At 40.6% G+C, this 13,682-nt stretch overlaps 1 protein-coding gene across 1 annotated transcript; it reads left to right on the top strand.

The window, feature by feature from the left end:
* Positions 1-395: 395 nt before the first annotated feature.
* On the top strand, positions 396-13,063 carry LOC130297677 (uncharacterized PE-PGRS family protein PE_PGRS54-like). Its single transcript, XM_056550390.1, has 6 exons — positions 396-4,104; positions 8,125-8,229; positions 8,704-8,841; positions 9,560-9,608; positions 11,085-11,145; positions 11,235-13,063. The coding sequence occupies exons 1-6, from the start codon at positions 524-526 to the stop codon at positions 13,061-13,063; spliced, it is 5,763 nt and encodes a 1,920-aa protein (XP_056406365.1). The 5' UTR covers positions 396-523.
* The last annotated feature ends 619 nt before the right edge of the window (positions 13,064-13,682 follow it).

The raw sequence follows: 13,682 nt of genomic DNA, 5'->3' as shown, positions 1-13,682 counted from the left end.
TGAAAGAAAAAGTCATGGAATCTGAATTTCCGCGGCAGAAACATCCCTCGTGATGTCAAGTCAAGCATGCCCCCTTCATTCATGTCTATGGGAGGGGGCGTGACAGCCGTCACGCCCCCTCCCATAGACATAAATGGAGGGGGCTTGGCCTAACATCACGAGGGGGTGTGTCGTGATGTCACGTCTCTGGCCGTAGAAACCCAGAGTTCTTAACACAGTGTTTAGAATGCTGGGTGCTGTAGCAGTGGGAACCCGCGATCAGACATCTTTTCCCCTATCCTTTGGAAAGGGGATAAGATGTATGTGGACGAAGTACCCCTTTAATTGCAATCAATCCTGAATTTATAAATAAGAGTAATGATCACAACAGTATGGAAATGTTTGTATTTGTTTCTTTTATGTTGCAGGCAAATCCTCACCAAGTTCTTGGAGCAAATCTGTAGGAGGCCCTACCTGGAGTACGTCTGACATTCCAGAAAGTTCCTGGAGCAAATCTGGAGTGACCAGCTGGAGTTCATCAGACATGAAAGATGGGGCCATGAAGTTTGGAGGATCTCCTGACATTCAATGGGAAACATTTAGCTTTGAATCTGCAGAACCATCAGAGTTCAGCTGGAGTGTAGCTGGTGAAGGAAATGGTGCATTTAGTAGTGGTGGCGCTGGTGGTTCTGGTGACCTTGCCGGTGGCTGGGGAACATGGGAAAGTGTTGGCAGTGAAAAAAATCAAGCTGGGTTTAAAGGTGACTTTGGTGGAAGTTGGTCTTCATCATCTAAGGGGGGATTTGGAAATGCTGAGTCTTCAAATTGGGGAAAAAATTTAATAGAAAGTGACTTTAACATGGCTGGTGGTGCAGGCAGTGTAGAGCATAGTAAAGGGCAAAAAGGTAAAGAAAAAAAGGGTGGTGTAGGTGACATATTAGGAGGAAGCAAACACAACAACAAGCATAAAGACCATAAAGATTCAGACCATACAACTGGTGGGAAAAAAGGTGAGAAAAAAAGTGGTGGCCTTTTAGGTGGTTTAACAGGAGGAGTTCTAGGAGGTGATGGACTAGTAGGTGGAGTTGTTAGTGGTAGTTTGACAGGAGGACTGATGGGTGGAGCTCTTGGAGGTGAAATGGCAGGAGGACTTCTTGGAGGTGATGGACTAGTAGGTGGAGTTGTTAGTGGTAGTTTGACAGGAGGACTGATGGGTGGAGCTCTTGGAGGTGAAATGGCAGGAGGACTTCTTGGAGGTGATGGACTAGTAGGTGGAGTTGTTAGTGGTAGTTTGACAGGAGGACTGATGGGTGGAGCTCTTGGAGGTGAAATGGCAGGAGGACTTCTTGGAGGTGATGGACTAGTAGGTGGAGTTGTTAGTGGTAGTTTGACAGGAGGACTGATGGGTGGAGCTCTTGGAGGTGAAATGGCAGGAGGACTTCTTGGAGGTGATGGACTAGTAGGTGGAGTTGTTAGTGGTAGTTTGACAGGAGGACTGATGGGTGGAGCTCTTGGAGGTGAAATGGCAGGAGGACTTCTTGGAGGTGATGGACTTGTAAGTGGAGTTCTTAGTGGTGGTTTGACAGAAGGACTGATGAGTGGAGTTCTCGGGGGTGATATGACAGGAGGAATTCTTGGAGATGATGGACTAGTAGGTGGTTTGACAGGAGGGCTTTTGAGTGGAGCTTTTAGTGGGGATTTGACAGGAGAACTTATTGGAGGTGGTGGAATAGTGGGTGGAGTTCTTAGTGGTGGTCTGTCAGGAACAATTATTGGAGGTGATGGAATGGTGGAAGGACTACTTGGAGGAGGATTAGTTGGTGGTGGTGGTGGACTCGTGGGAGGACTACTTGATGATGGACTTGTGGGAGGATTTCTTGCAGGAGATGGTTTAGTGGGAGGAATTCTTGGAGTTGATGGATTAGTGGGAGGATTAACTGGTGATAATGGACTTGTGGGAGGACTTCTTGGAGATGAAGGATTAGTGGGAGGCTTAACTGGTGATAATGGACTTGTGGGTGGACTTCTTGGAGATGAAGGATTAGTGGGAGGATTACTTGGTGGTGCAGGACTTGTGGGTGGACTTCTTGGAGATGAAGGATTAGTGGGAGGATTACTTGGTGGTGCAGGACTTGTGGGAGGACTTCTTGGAGATGATGGATTAGTGGGAGGATTACTTGGTGGTGAAGGACTTGTGGGAGGACTTCTTGGAGAAGATGGATTAGTGGGAGGATTACTTGGTGGTGAAGGACTTGTGGGAGAACTTCTTGGAGGAGATGGATTAGTGGGAGGATTACTTGGTGGTGAAGGACTTGTGGGAGGATTTCTTGGAGATGATGGATTAGTGGGAGGATTATTTGGTGGTGAAGGACTTGTGGGCGGACTTCTTGGAGATGATGGATTAGTGGGAGGATTACTTGGTAGTGATGGACTTGTGGGCGGAATGCTTGGAGATAAAGGATTAGTGGGAGGATTACTTGGTAGTGAAGGATTTGTGGGAGGACTTTTTGGAGATGAATCATTAGTGGGAGGATTGCTGGGTAGTGAAGGACTTGTGGGAGGACTTCTTGGAGATAATGGATTAGTGGGAGGATTACTTGGTAATGATGGACTTGTAGGAGGACTTCTTGGAGATGATGGAATAGTAGGAGGATTACTTGGTGATAATGGACTTGTGGGAGGACTTCTTGGAGATAATGGATTAGTAGGAGGATTTCTTGGAGATGATGGAATACTAGGAGGATTTTTTGGAGATGATGGATTAGTGGGAGGATTACTTGGTGACAGTGGACTTGTGGGAGGACTTCTTGGAGATAATGGATTAGTAGGAGGATTACTTGGTGACAACGGACTTGTGGGAGGACTTCTTGGAGATAATGGATTAGTAGGAGGATTACTTGGTGACAACGGACTTGTGGGAGGACTTCTTGGAGATGATGGATTAGTTGGAGGATTACTTGGTGATAATGGAATTGTAGGAGGACTTCTTGGTGATAATGGATTAGTGGGAGGATTGCTTGGTGACAAAGGACTTGTGGGAGGACTTCTTGGAGATGATGGAGTAGTTGGAGGATTACTTGGTGACAATGGACTTGTAGGAGGACTTCTTGGTGATAATGGATTAGTGGGAGGATTACTTGGTAATGATGGACCTGTAGGAGGACTTCTTGGAGAAGATGGACTAGTAGGAAGTCTAGTTGGTGGTGATTTAGTAGGAGGACTTCTTGGAGGTGATGGATTAGTGGGAGGATTACTTGGTAATGATGGACTTGTAGGAGGACTTCTTGGAGGAGATGGATTAGTAGGAGGATTACTTGGTAATGATGGATTTGTAGGAGGACTTCTTGGAGGAGATGGATTAGTAGGAGGATTACTTGGTAATGATGGGCTTGTAGGAGGACTTCTTGGAGATGATGGATTAGTAGGAGGATTACTTGGTAATGATGGACTTGTAGGAGGACTTCTTGGAGGAGATGGATTAGTGGGAGGAATACTTGGGAATGATGGACTTGTAGGAGGACTTCTTGGAGGAGATGGATTAGTAGGAGGATTACTTGGTGACAATGGACTTGTAGGGGGACTTCTTGGAGAAGATGGACTAGTAGGAGGATTACTTGGTAATGATGGACTTGTAGGAGGACTTCTTGGAGATGATGGATTAGTAGGAGGATTACTTGGCAATGATGGAATTGTAGGAGGACTTCTTGGAGAAGATGGACTAGTAGGAGGTCTACTTGGTGGTGGTTTGTTAGGTGGACTTCTTGAAGATGATGGACTGCTTGGAGGTCTACTTGGTGGAGATTTGTTAGATGGACTTCTTGGAGATGATGGACTGCTTGGAGGTCTACTTGGTGGAGATTTGTTAGATGGACTTCTTGGAGATGATGGACTGCTTGGAGGTCTACTTGGTGGAGATTTGTTAGATGGACTTCTTGGAGATGATGGACTGCTTGGAGGTCTACTTGGTGGAGATTTGTTAGGAGGACTTCTTGGAGATGAAGGACTGCTTGGAGGTCTACTTGGTGGTGATTTGTTAGGAGGACTGCTGGGTGGTGATTTGCTTGGAGGATTACTGGATGGAGACTTATTGGGAAGTGTTCTAGGCACAGTAACTGGAGCACTTGGGTAAGTAGCATTATTATTACATGCACTCATTATATATTACAAATATTATATTAACTATATATATTCTACATGGTTTCACTATATAGGACACCAAAAGAGAACCAAACAGAGCATTGCTACTGATAAAAGTAGTTTGCTGGTTTGTTGTTTACTTCATAATATAAAAAAAATTCCAATTCTTGAATGGTAATGGTATATCATACAAAGACCGGTATGTAGGGAACTACGTACTGGTCCTTGTATGATATAGTATTATTTCAATGCTATTTGGTTTTCTTTCAGTGTACTATGTTATGTATAAAGCCATATGAATTACTAGACCCTAGACAGTGTAATGACTATGAAGGGGCAAGTAAAAATCAGTCAGACTTAGGTGTCCTATTGAATTTTTGTGTCTAATGGTTTCATTTTATTATTACATTGTGAACTTTTAGCTCTATGGAACAGTTAACAGTATGAATATTAACTCTGAAAACTCTAAGATGACCTAAGTTCAGTGTAAACAAATTAACTTTTTTATATTTTGTAGCCTTCGGTGCCCTGATTTAACCAATGTTTTACTTTTTTGTTATGCCCCAAACCCCCTCCCCGCTTTTTGAAAAAATATATGAATTTCAGTATTTGGTTTACTATTGGCCCTTTTTTTCCCTTAATAGTCAAATGGGCAGGAACATAACTTCAGAAGGAGTGTAAGAGCTAGGATTAGGGGGTGCAAGCCGGATTTATGCCCCAACCACCCCCTGAGCCCGATTCATGCCCATTCATATCCAAGCATCCCCTGAGCCTGATTCACACCACTTTGTATCCAACCACCACCTGAGCCTGATTTTTGCCACTTCGTATCCAACCATGCCCCTGAGCCTGATTCATGTCCATTCAAATCCAACCATTCCCTGAGCCTGATCCATGCCCATTGATATCCAATCACCCCCTAAGCCTGATTTTTGCCACTTCGTATCCAACCATCCCCTGAGCCTGATCCATGTCCAATCATATACAACCTTCCCCTGAGCCTGATTCAATTTCCTTCATATCCAAGCATCCCCTGAGCCTGATTCACACCCCTATGTATCCAATCACCACCTGAGCCTGATATTTGCCCCTTCGCATCCAACCACCCCCTGAGCCTGATTCACACCCCTTTGTATCCAACCACCTTCTGAGCCTGATTCATGTCCCCACAGCCTTATATTTAGACCCCTGTTTTTAGTAACCTGACCCAGACTACACCATTTACCCATTGATGGTGTTTACCCTTCTCATAGGGTTCTAGGAAATAGGCAGTCTAATGACATTTTGGCACCAACTTATGTACTGATAGCCACAATGGGCCTCATTTACATAGAGTGTCGGGTTTTTACTAGTGGGAAAAGTTGTTTCAGACTTGCAGGATTCCTCTCTATTTACTATTGGGAAAAGTCGGGAACATTTTCTGACCTTTTTCTAAGTCGATATTTCCAGCCATTTACCCACAGGATTTTCTGTGAATTCAATAGTAAATCGGTCCGATTGTGAAACCACGCCCCTTTTCTGGCCAATCCCGCCCCTTTTTGGCTTTTCACAGTGCAATGTCGGATTTATTGGATTTTTCAGGCGCACACTGTCGGAAACTGGCGCAGATGGCGCAGACATGTCTCAGACACTCTGCGCCAAAATAACCAGACAAAAAACGGTCGGTTTCAGCTTAGTAAATGAGTCCCAATATTTTTTAGAGATGGTTGTCAGAAATGAAGATTGTTTTGTCATCTTTGCACAGAAACACTCTTAAGAAAAGTGTGTAAGCAATGTATAAAGGTCACCTTGAGGCTTCTTTGCTCCTTTTTATTAACTCAGATCAACGACATTTCTGCATTGAAGTGAGAACTGTTTGCTACAAAAGAGCTTCCTCGGCAAAAAGTCATAGAGACATATCAAAAGTTTTGTCCAGACCCTGTCCGATCACGAGAATGAGCCGGGAGTAGTCTGCACATTCTTTCCTGGTTCTGTGTCACATGACCTGGATGTAAGTCTACGGGGCCACCAAGGTCTCATAGACACAGAGTCGAAGAGAAGCACATACCTCTCTCCCTGCTCGTTCAGACCCCAACCGAAATTTCTTTTCACTTCTACCTCCCTAGGACATGTCTATTTTATTTATATTTACAGGCATGCTTTAAGTCTCTATTCATTTCTACATTGGAAATTGTGTTTTAAATGATAGTCACAATGCCCTGCTGGATGTGTCACATGCCCAATGGACCTTATTGGCTTAGAATATGGGCCATTGGGATACACAGGGGTATCCGATATATTGAAAGGAAAATAATTATCTATGTCAATGTTTTGTTCTGACATCTATCTATCTATCTCACATCTATCTATCTCATATCTATCTATCTCACATCTATCTATCTCATATCTATCTATCTATCTATCTCATATCTATCTATCTATCTCATATCTATCTATCTATCTATCTATCTATCTATCTCTCTCATATCTATCTCATATCTATCTATCTCACATCTATCTATCTCATATCTATCTCATATCTATCTATCTATCTATCTATCTCACATCTATCTATCTATCTCATATCTATCTCATATCTATCCATCTATCTCATATCTATCCATCTCATATCTATCCATCCATCTCATATCTATCTATCTCATATCTATCTATCTATCTCATATCTATCTATCTCATATCTATCTATCTCATATCTATCTCATATCTATCTATCTCATATCTATCTCATATCTATCTCATATCTTTCTATCTCATATCTATCTATCTCATATCTATCTATCTCATATCTATCTATCTCACATCTATCTATCTCACATCTATCTCATATCTATCTATCCATCTCATATCTTTCCATCTCATATTTATCTATCTATCTATCTATCTATCTATCTTATATCTATCTTTCTCATATCTATCTATCTATCTATCTATCTCATAAAAATCTATCTCATATCTATCTATCTCATATCTATCTATCTATATCATATCTACCCATCTCATATTTATCTATCTATATATCTATCTATCTATCTCATATCTATCTCATATCTATCTATCTCACATCTATCTATCTCACATCTATCTCATATCTATCTATCCATCTCATATCTATCTATCTCATATATATCTATCTCACATCTATCTATCTCATATCTATCTCATATCCATCTCATATGTATCTATCTATCTATCTCAGATGTATCCATCTCATATCTATCTATCTCATATCTATCTATCTATTTATCTCATATCTATCTATCTCATATTTATCTCATATCTATTTATCTATCTATCTGATATCTATCTATCTATCTATCTATCTCTCATATCTATCTATCTCATATGTATCTATCTATCTCTCATATCTATCTATCTATCTCATGTCTATCTCCTATCTATCTATCTCATATCTACCTATCTATCTATCTCATATCTATCTCTATCTATCTATCTCATATCTATCTATCTATCTCATATCTATCTATCTATCTCATATCTATCTATCTATCTATCTATCTCATATATATCTATCTATCTCATATCTATCTATCTCATATCTATCTATCTATCTATCTATCTCATATCTATCTATCTCATATCTATCTATCTCGCATATCTATCTATCTCATATGTATCTATCTATCTCTCATATCTATCTATCTATCTCATATCTACCTATCTATCTATCTCATATCTATCTCTATCTATCTATCTCATATCTATCTATCTATCTCATATCTATCTATCTCATATCTATCTATCCCATATCTATCTATCTATCTATCTATCTCATATCTATCTATCTCATATCTATCTATCTCATATCTATCTATCTATCTATCTCATATCTATCTATCTATCTATCTCACAGCCATGTGTCTAGCATCTTTAAAACAGGTCAGTTTAGTGATATATACACATGCACATATATCAGATCAAAATATCAAAAGCATTGTCAATGAGATTGCACTGACCAATTTATCCTTCCTTAATTGTTTTGTCTTACAGATCCGTCGAAATTACCTTCCCAAGCATTAAAATAACCCCACTGGATGAAGGTCTTGGATTTTTAATTGAATGTACAGCTAAGATTGGTGTTGGCGGTGATTCTGGGTAAATAGTTTTATTTAATATACATAATATGATTGGGTATGCTGTGAATTAAGGATCAGCAGTACTTACAGCCATGTAAATGTATTCCATAGTGTGGCTGAAACTAAATACTGCTTAAATATAAATATATTTTTTATTATTATTATTAGAGATTTTCCCTCACAATTATTTTATGTTTTATTATTATTATATATTTTTTATTATTATTATTATTATTATTATTACTACTACTACTACTGATTTTTCACAATTATTTTTGTTTTATTATTATATTATGATTCTTTTATTATTATTATTGTTGTTGTTATTGATTTTTCCAAATTTGTTTTGTTTTCTTGTTATGTTATGATTTTAGATCCTTCTTCTGTATTATGATTCAGATTATTTTATTATTACAGATTTCTCACCAATCATTTTATGTTTTATTATTATATGATCATTTTGTATTATTATTCTTTATTATCTTTTTTTTAGGGGTCTTGGAGATATGCTGGCTGTCAGCGTTGAAGCCGATATAGCACTAAAGGTCCTCTTAGAAGATAATGGCTCAGGCTTAGAGTTGGTGGTCGATGAGTGTGCAGCTATCTTTACTGGAATTAAATTGACTGGCCCGTAAGTTACTTGGCGTGTAAAACTCAGAGACCACGTATGCCTTAAAAGAGCCTCGATTTATTGATCGATCATAGTATAGGCTCACAATTGGAGAGCATATAAACTGCATAAATAGCAATGCTTTGGATTATTTCGGAGGTATTCTCCTAAAAAAGGTTGTGCCAAGACATTCTACTGCATTACCAGACACCGCCGAAGATCAGTTGGTTCCAAGCATGGCATTTGGGCCAAGGTTGTCCTAATGTGACTGAACCTTAAAGGGGTACTCTGCCCCTAGACATCTTATCCCCTATTCAAAGGATAGGGGATAAGATGTCTGATCGGGGGTCTCGCCACTGGGGACCCCTGCGTTCTCGGCTGCGGCACCCCAGACACCTGTTGCATGGAGCGAACTTCACTTCATGCCGGATGACTGGCGTGACGTCACAAGCCTCCGCCACTGAACCCGATACTCTAAACGAACGCCAGGTGCAGAGCGGAGATTGCGGGGGTCCCCAGCAATGGGATTCCCATGATCACACATCTTATCCCCTATCCCTAGGGGTTATCCAGGAATAGAAAAACACAGGTAATTTATTCCCAAAATCGCTCCCTGTCTGTCCATAGGTTGGGTGTAGTTCTGCAGCTTAGTTCCATTGACGTGGGGGGGGGGGGGGGGGTATTTTACTATCTAGGAAGTCTTTATAGTAACTGCTATATATCTCCTCATTTATTCTAGTGGACTCGACATCGCACAAGGTATACTCCATGGAATGGCACCCGGTGCTGTAAGTAAAAATTATCGATATAGTAAAAATCGGCAATTGTGCCTCCAATAAAATGTACATAGGAGCTTTTAAGATGGTTTCCGCTGAAAGTAGTTCTTTTACAATGGTTTTGTACTTGAGCTTATCGATATAACTTTACGCAGGATTGTAGTCAAGGAACCAGTTGGTCAGAGACCTAAGTTGTTGGGTGCCGAGTGGCAGTAAGAAGCCTCTCTGCCTTGGTCGGGGTTTTTAGATAAAAGGCCATGGTAGCAATCTGAATCTTTGCCCAAGTTTAATCGAAATCTAACTATGACTTTTTAAGGCACCAGATGATCTAAGTTGTCCTTACGAGATAGTTTTTTTTTCAATAGCCTTAACCATGAGGTGAAAAAAAAAAAGTTAAAGAGGTACTCCAGGGAAGTCAACTTATCCCCTATCCTGTAGAGGGTCCAACTGCTGTGATCCCCCGCCCTTCCCCGTGAACTCCTGTACGGTGCACAGCAAGTCACCCATCCTCGAATTGCCCATCCCCACCCTTGGAGACAAGTGGGAGTGATGGCCTACTCAGTCAATACTTTTTATGGTCCTAGTAGAGGGCTTTTGCCGTTCTTCTGCCTGCCGCTGTTAAAATCTGGCAAGGCCTAGACATAGGGGCCTTCACTAGGTCTTCCTCCGGCAACCATGGAAGCCTGTGATCACATTGTTGGGAACACTGATGGGGTTGGGATTATTAATATAGGTTTAGTTATCCAAAAAAGTGTCTTAATCCTTATTACAGACATGATTGGTTGACCCTTAAAGAAAAAAATGGAGCCATGTGACTTGCTGGAATAGCAACACTCTAGCGTATGTGGTTTTGTTTTCTTCTGCAGCTCATCCACAGCCCAGTCCCATTCATGTTGTTCCTTACCTCTTGTAAAATCCTCTTCATCTAGACCAGTGGTGTCAAACTGTGGCCCTTCAGATGTTGAAAAACTTCAACTCCCAGCATGCCCGGACATGTTAAAGTTTTGCAACATCTGAAGGGCCACAGTGTGACACCACCGATCAAGACTTAGCAATCTAACTATTGCATATCTCCTAAGTACATCACCAAATCATATGCCACATCGGGGCCTACTAGCCCTCCAGCTAGACACGACCTCACCAAGTGGTTGGGTTGGGTACTGCAGTGAATGGGCATGTTAAAGGGGTATTCCAGTGAAAAACTATTTCAACTGAACAACTCAACTTCAGCAGCTGATAAATACCAGAAGGATTTACATTTTTTAAAGGAAGTCATTTACAAATCTGTTTCTGGAGCCAGTTGATATGAAAAAAAAAATAGTTTCCCCTTTAAGCCATTGAGCATTATAGGACCCTATTTCTGTAAATGAGTAATGTATCTCTCCAGTAGTGGAAACAATGTATTTTGCTGTTTCCCTGAATATGAAATAGCTTTTCAAAAAAACACATGAAAACTATGTTTTTTTTCCTTTTTGTTCCTAAAAAAAGATATGTCCCCTCTTCGAAGTAGCCCTTGGCCTGTTGAACACAGCCGTTGGATTGGCCGGTGGTAGGTTCCTGTGTTTGTATGTTCATGTTAATCTGTTACAATTTAAGTGAATTCATATATTAAAGTTTTATTATAATGTTCTTTCTTAGGTCTTATACCAATGGACATGCTTGGAGGTCTCATGGGTGGTGGTGGTCCAGGAGAAGAGGGACAAAGCTCCCTAACAGATGGCTTACTTGGAAATGATCTTCTAGGCATGGGATTGATAGACGGCATTATGGATGGACCTGGATCTATTTTAACTGATATGGTTGACATTGATTTTATAGATAGTATTTCAGGTGTACCTGGAGATCTTGTAAGTGATATGCTTGACTTTGGTGTGGTAGATAATCTTTTTGAGGTAACTGGAGAGTTTGATGGTATTTTAGATATCCCTGGAGTTTTAGTAGATACTTTAACAGAAAACCTTGAGTTGGTTAATGGGTTAGACATATTCGATTTGGTTCCAGATCTGGACTCTATCACAGGAGGAATAGGTGAAATAATAGGGGAAATAGGTAACGTCATTGAAAACTTTGACGTGGGAGAAGTTATAGATGTAGCTGTGGAAATGGTATCAAACATCAACGATGTCATAAACGACGTAGCACAGGGTCTGTCTAACGAGTTACTGGAAATAGTGGACTTTGTGTCAGATATAGTGGAAGAAATAGTTAACATTGATGACTTTACTGGTGAATTAATCCAACAAGGTGTAGACACGGTCAACTTTGTTGGAGACTTAACTGAAGGTTTCATTGATTTTGACACCATAGAAATAATAGACGTGTCAGATATTCAAGAGGGTGTTGGAATGATTTCAGAGGTAGCAGAACAGTTCATTGGTGAGTTCACGGAAGGCATTAGCGGATTTGATGTAGAATCAGTTGACTTTGTGTCTACTGTTGTGGAAGGTGGTTTACAAGACTTTGTGCAGGATTCTCTTGATCTAGGCTTTGAAGTAATAGAGGGTATTTCAGGTGTTTTTGATGGTGATATAGCAGGAGGTATAGTAGGAGGTATAGACTTTGGTAGCGATGGAGGTTCCTTTGGCATAATTGGAGAAGGTATATCAGGTGTCCAAAGCTTTGTGGAGGACTCTCAAACAATTGATTTAGGCTTTGAAGTAATAGAGGGTATTTCAGGTGTTTTTGATGGTGGTATAGCAGGAGGTATAGAAGGGGTCATAGACTTTGGTAGTGAAGGCATAATTGGGGAAGGTATATCAGGTATTCAAACAGTTGATTTAGGATTTGAAGTAGTTGAAGGCATTTCAGGTAGTCTTGATGGTAAAACAGGTGGTATAGCAGGAGGCATGGGTGGAGGTTCTTTTGGCATAAATGGGGAAGGTATGTCAGGTATGGGTTTTAATGGACAAAGCAATGGATGGGAAATGACAGGAGGTAATGGAGAGGGAAAGTTTGAATGGTCAGTTTCAGGAGGTGACTTTGATATGGGAAAATTGGGTGGGAATTCAGGATGGGAATGGAGTACAGGTGATGTTGGAAGTCTAAACTTTGGAGAAGGATGGGAATGGAGTGGAGACCTACAGAGTGGAGGAGGTGGAATGTCATGGGGTGAAGGAGGCCTACAGAGTGGAGGAAGTGGAATGTCATGGGGTGAAGGAGGCCTAAAGACTGGAGGAAGTGGACTGTCATGGGGTGAAGGAGGAGGAATGTCATGGGGTGAAGGAGGCCTAAAGACTGGAGGAAGTGGACTGTCATGGGGTGAAGGAGGAGGAATGTCATGGGGTGAAGGAGGCCTAAAGACTGGAGGAAGTGGAATGTCATGGGGTGAAGGAGGAGGAATGTCATGGGGTGAAGGAGGCCTAAAGAGTGGAGGAAGTGGAATGTCATGGGGTGGAGACCTACAGAGTCTAGGAGGTGAATGGGACCTTACAGGGGGTTCCGGTGGCTGGAGCAGCTGGAGCAATTAAATAGCTGACAAAAAATTCTATAATACAGAAAGGGGCCGAATGATCTTACAAAATACAAATCTTAACTTTAATGAAATAATAAGCCTCAGTTAATTCCTCTTTCTCCATAAATGAAATGTTTCAGTGGAGCATGTGAATAAAACCACAAAAATCTTATCTGTCCTTTTATCATTTGTGAATTCTTTAAAATAAATTCCCTTGTTTTTTGATCAAAAATAAATTTCATTTTCAAGAAACGTTCATAGTTTTTCATTTATTGCCATACAGATGTTGTTGACAAATAAAGAAGCAGCCATAGTTTTCTGGAGTGTGTTAACCAGGCACAGTAATGTGTTGTATTGGGATATCCTAAAGTTAGGTTTGTGTAACACATTGGGATAGAAAAAATACTTGTGTAGAGCCAGCACAGGTCAATAAAACATGAAAACTTAATATAAATCCATAAAAAAAAATCCAAACAGCAGCAGAAAGGCACAGGGACATGCAAAAAATATGAAAAGGCACAGGAAAAGACCCCCACAACTAACGCTTTCAGGTCAAAAAACCCTTAATCATAGCATACATGAAACCTTAACACCTTTTTATACTAAAGGGAACTCCTATACCCAAGGTGATTAAA

The sequence above is a fragment of the Hyla sarda genome, chromosome 13 (assembly GCF_029499605.1).
Source record: "Hyla sarda isolate aHylSar1 chromosome 13, aHylSar1.hap1, whole genome shotgun sequence".
Lineage (NCBI taxonomy): Eukaryota > Metazoa > Chordata > Amphibia > Anura > Hylidae > Hyla > Hyla sarda.
The sequence above is the reverse complement of the archived record's forward strand: the minus strand, read 5'-3'. Positions and strand labels throughout refer to the sequence as shown.

Excerpts from the sequence above, each read along its gene's own strand:
- LOC130297677 (XM_056550390.1), top strand. The coding sequence starts at position 524 with ATGAAAGATGGGGCCATGAAGTTTGGAGGATCTCCTGACATTCAATGG. Across the intron at positions 8,842-9,559 it reads GGAATTAAATTGACTGGCCC|TGGACTCGACATCGCACAAG; the intron begins GTAAGTTACTTG and ends CATTTATTCTAG. Across the intron at positions 9,609-11,084 it reads ATGGAATGGCACCCGGTGCT|ATATGTCCCCTCTTCGAAGT; the intron begins GTAAGTAAAAAT and ends TCCTAAAAAAAG.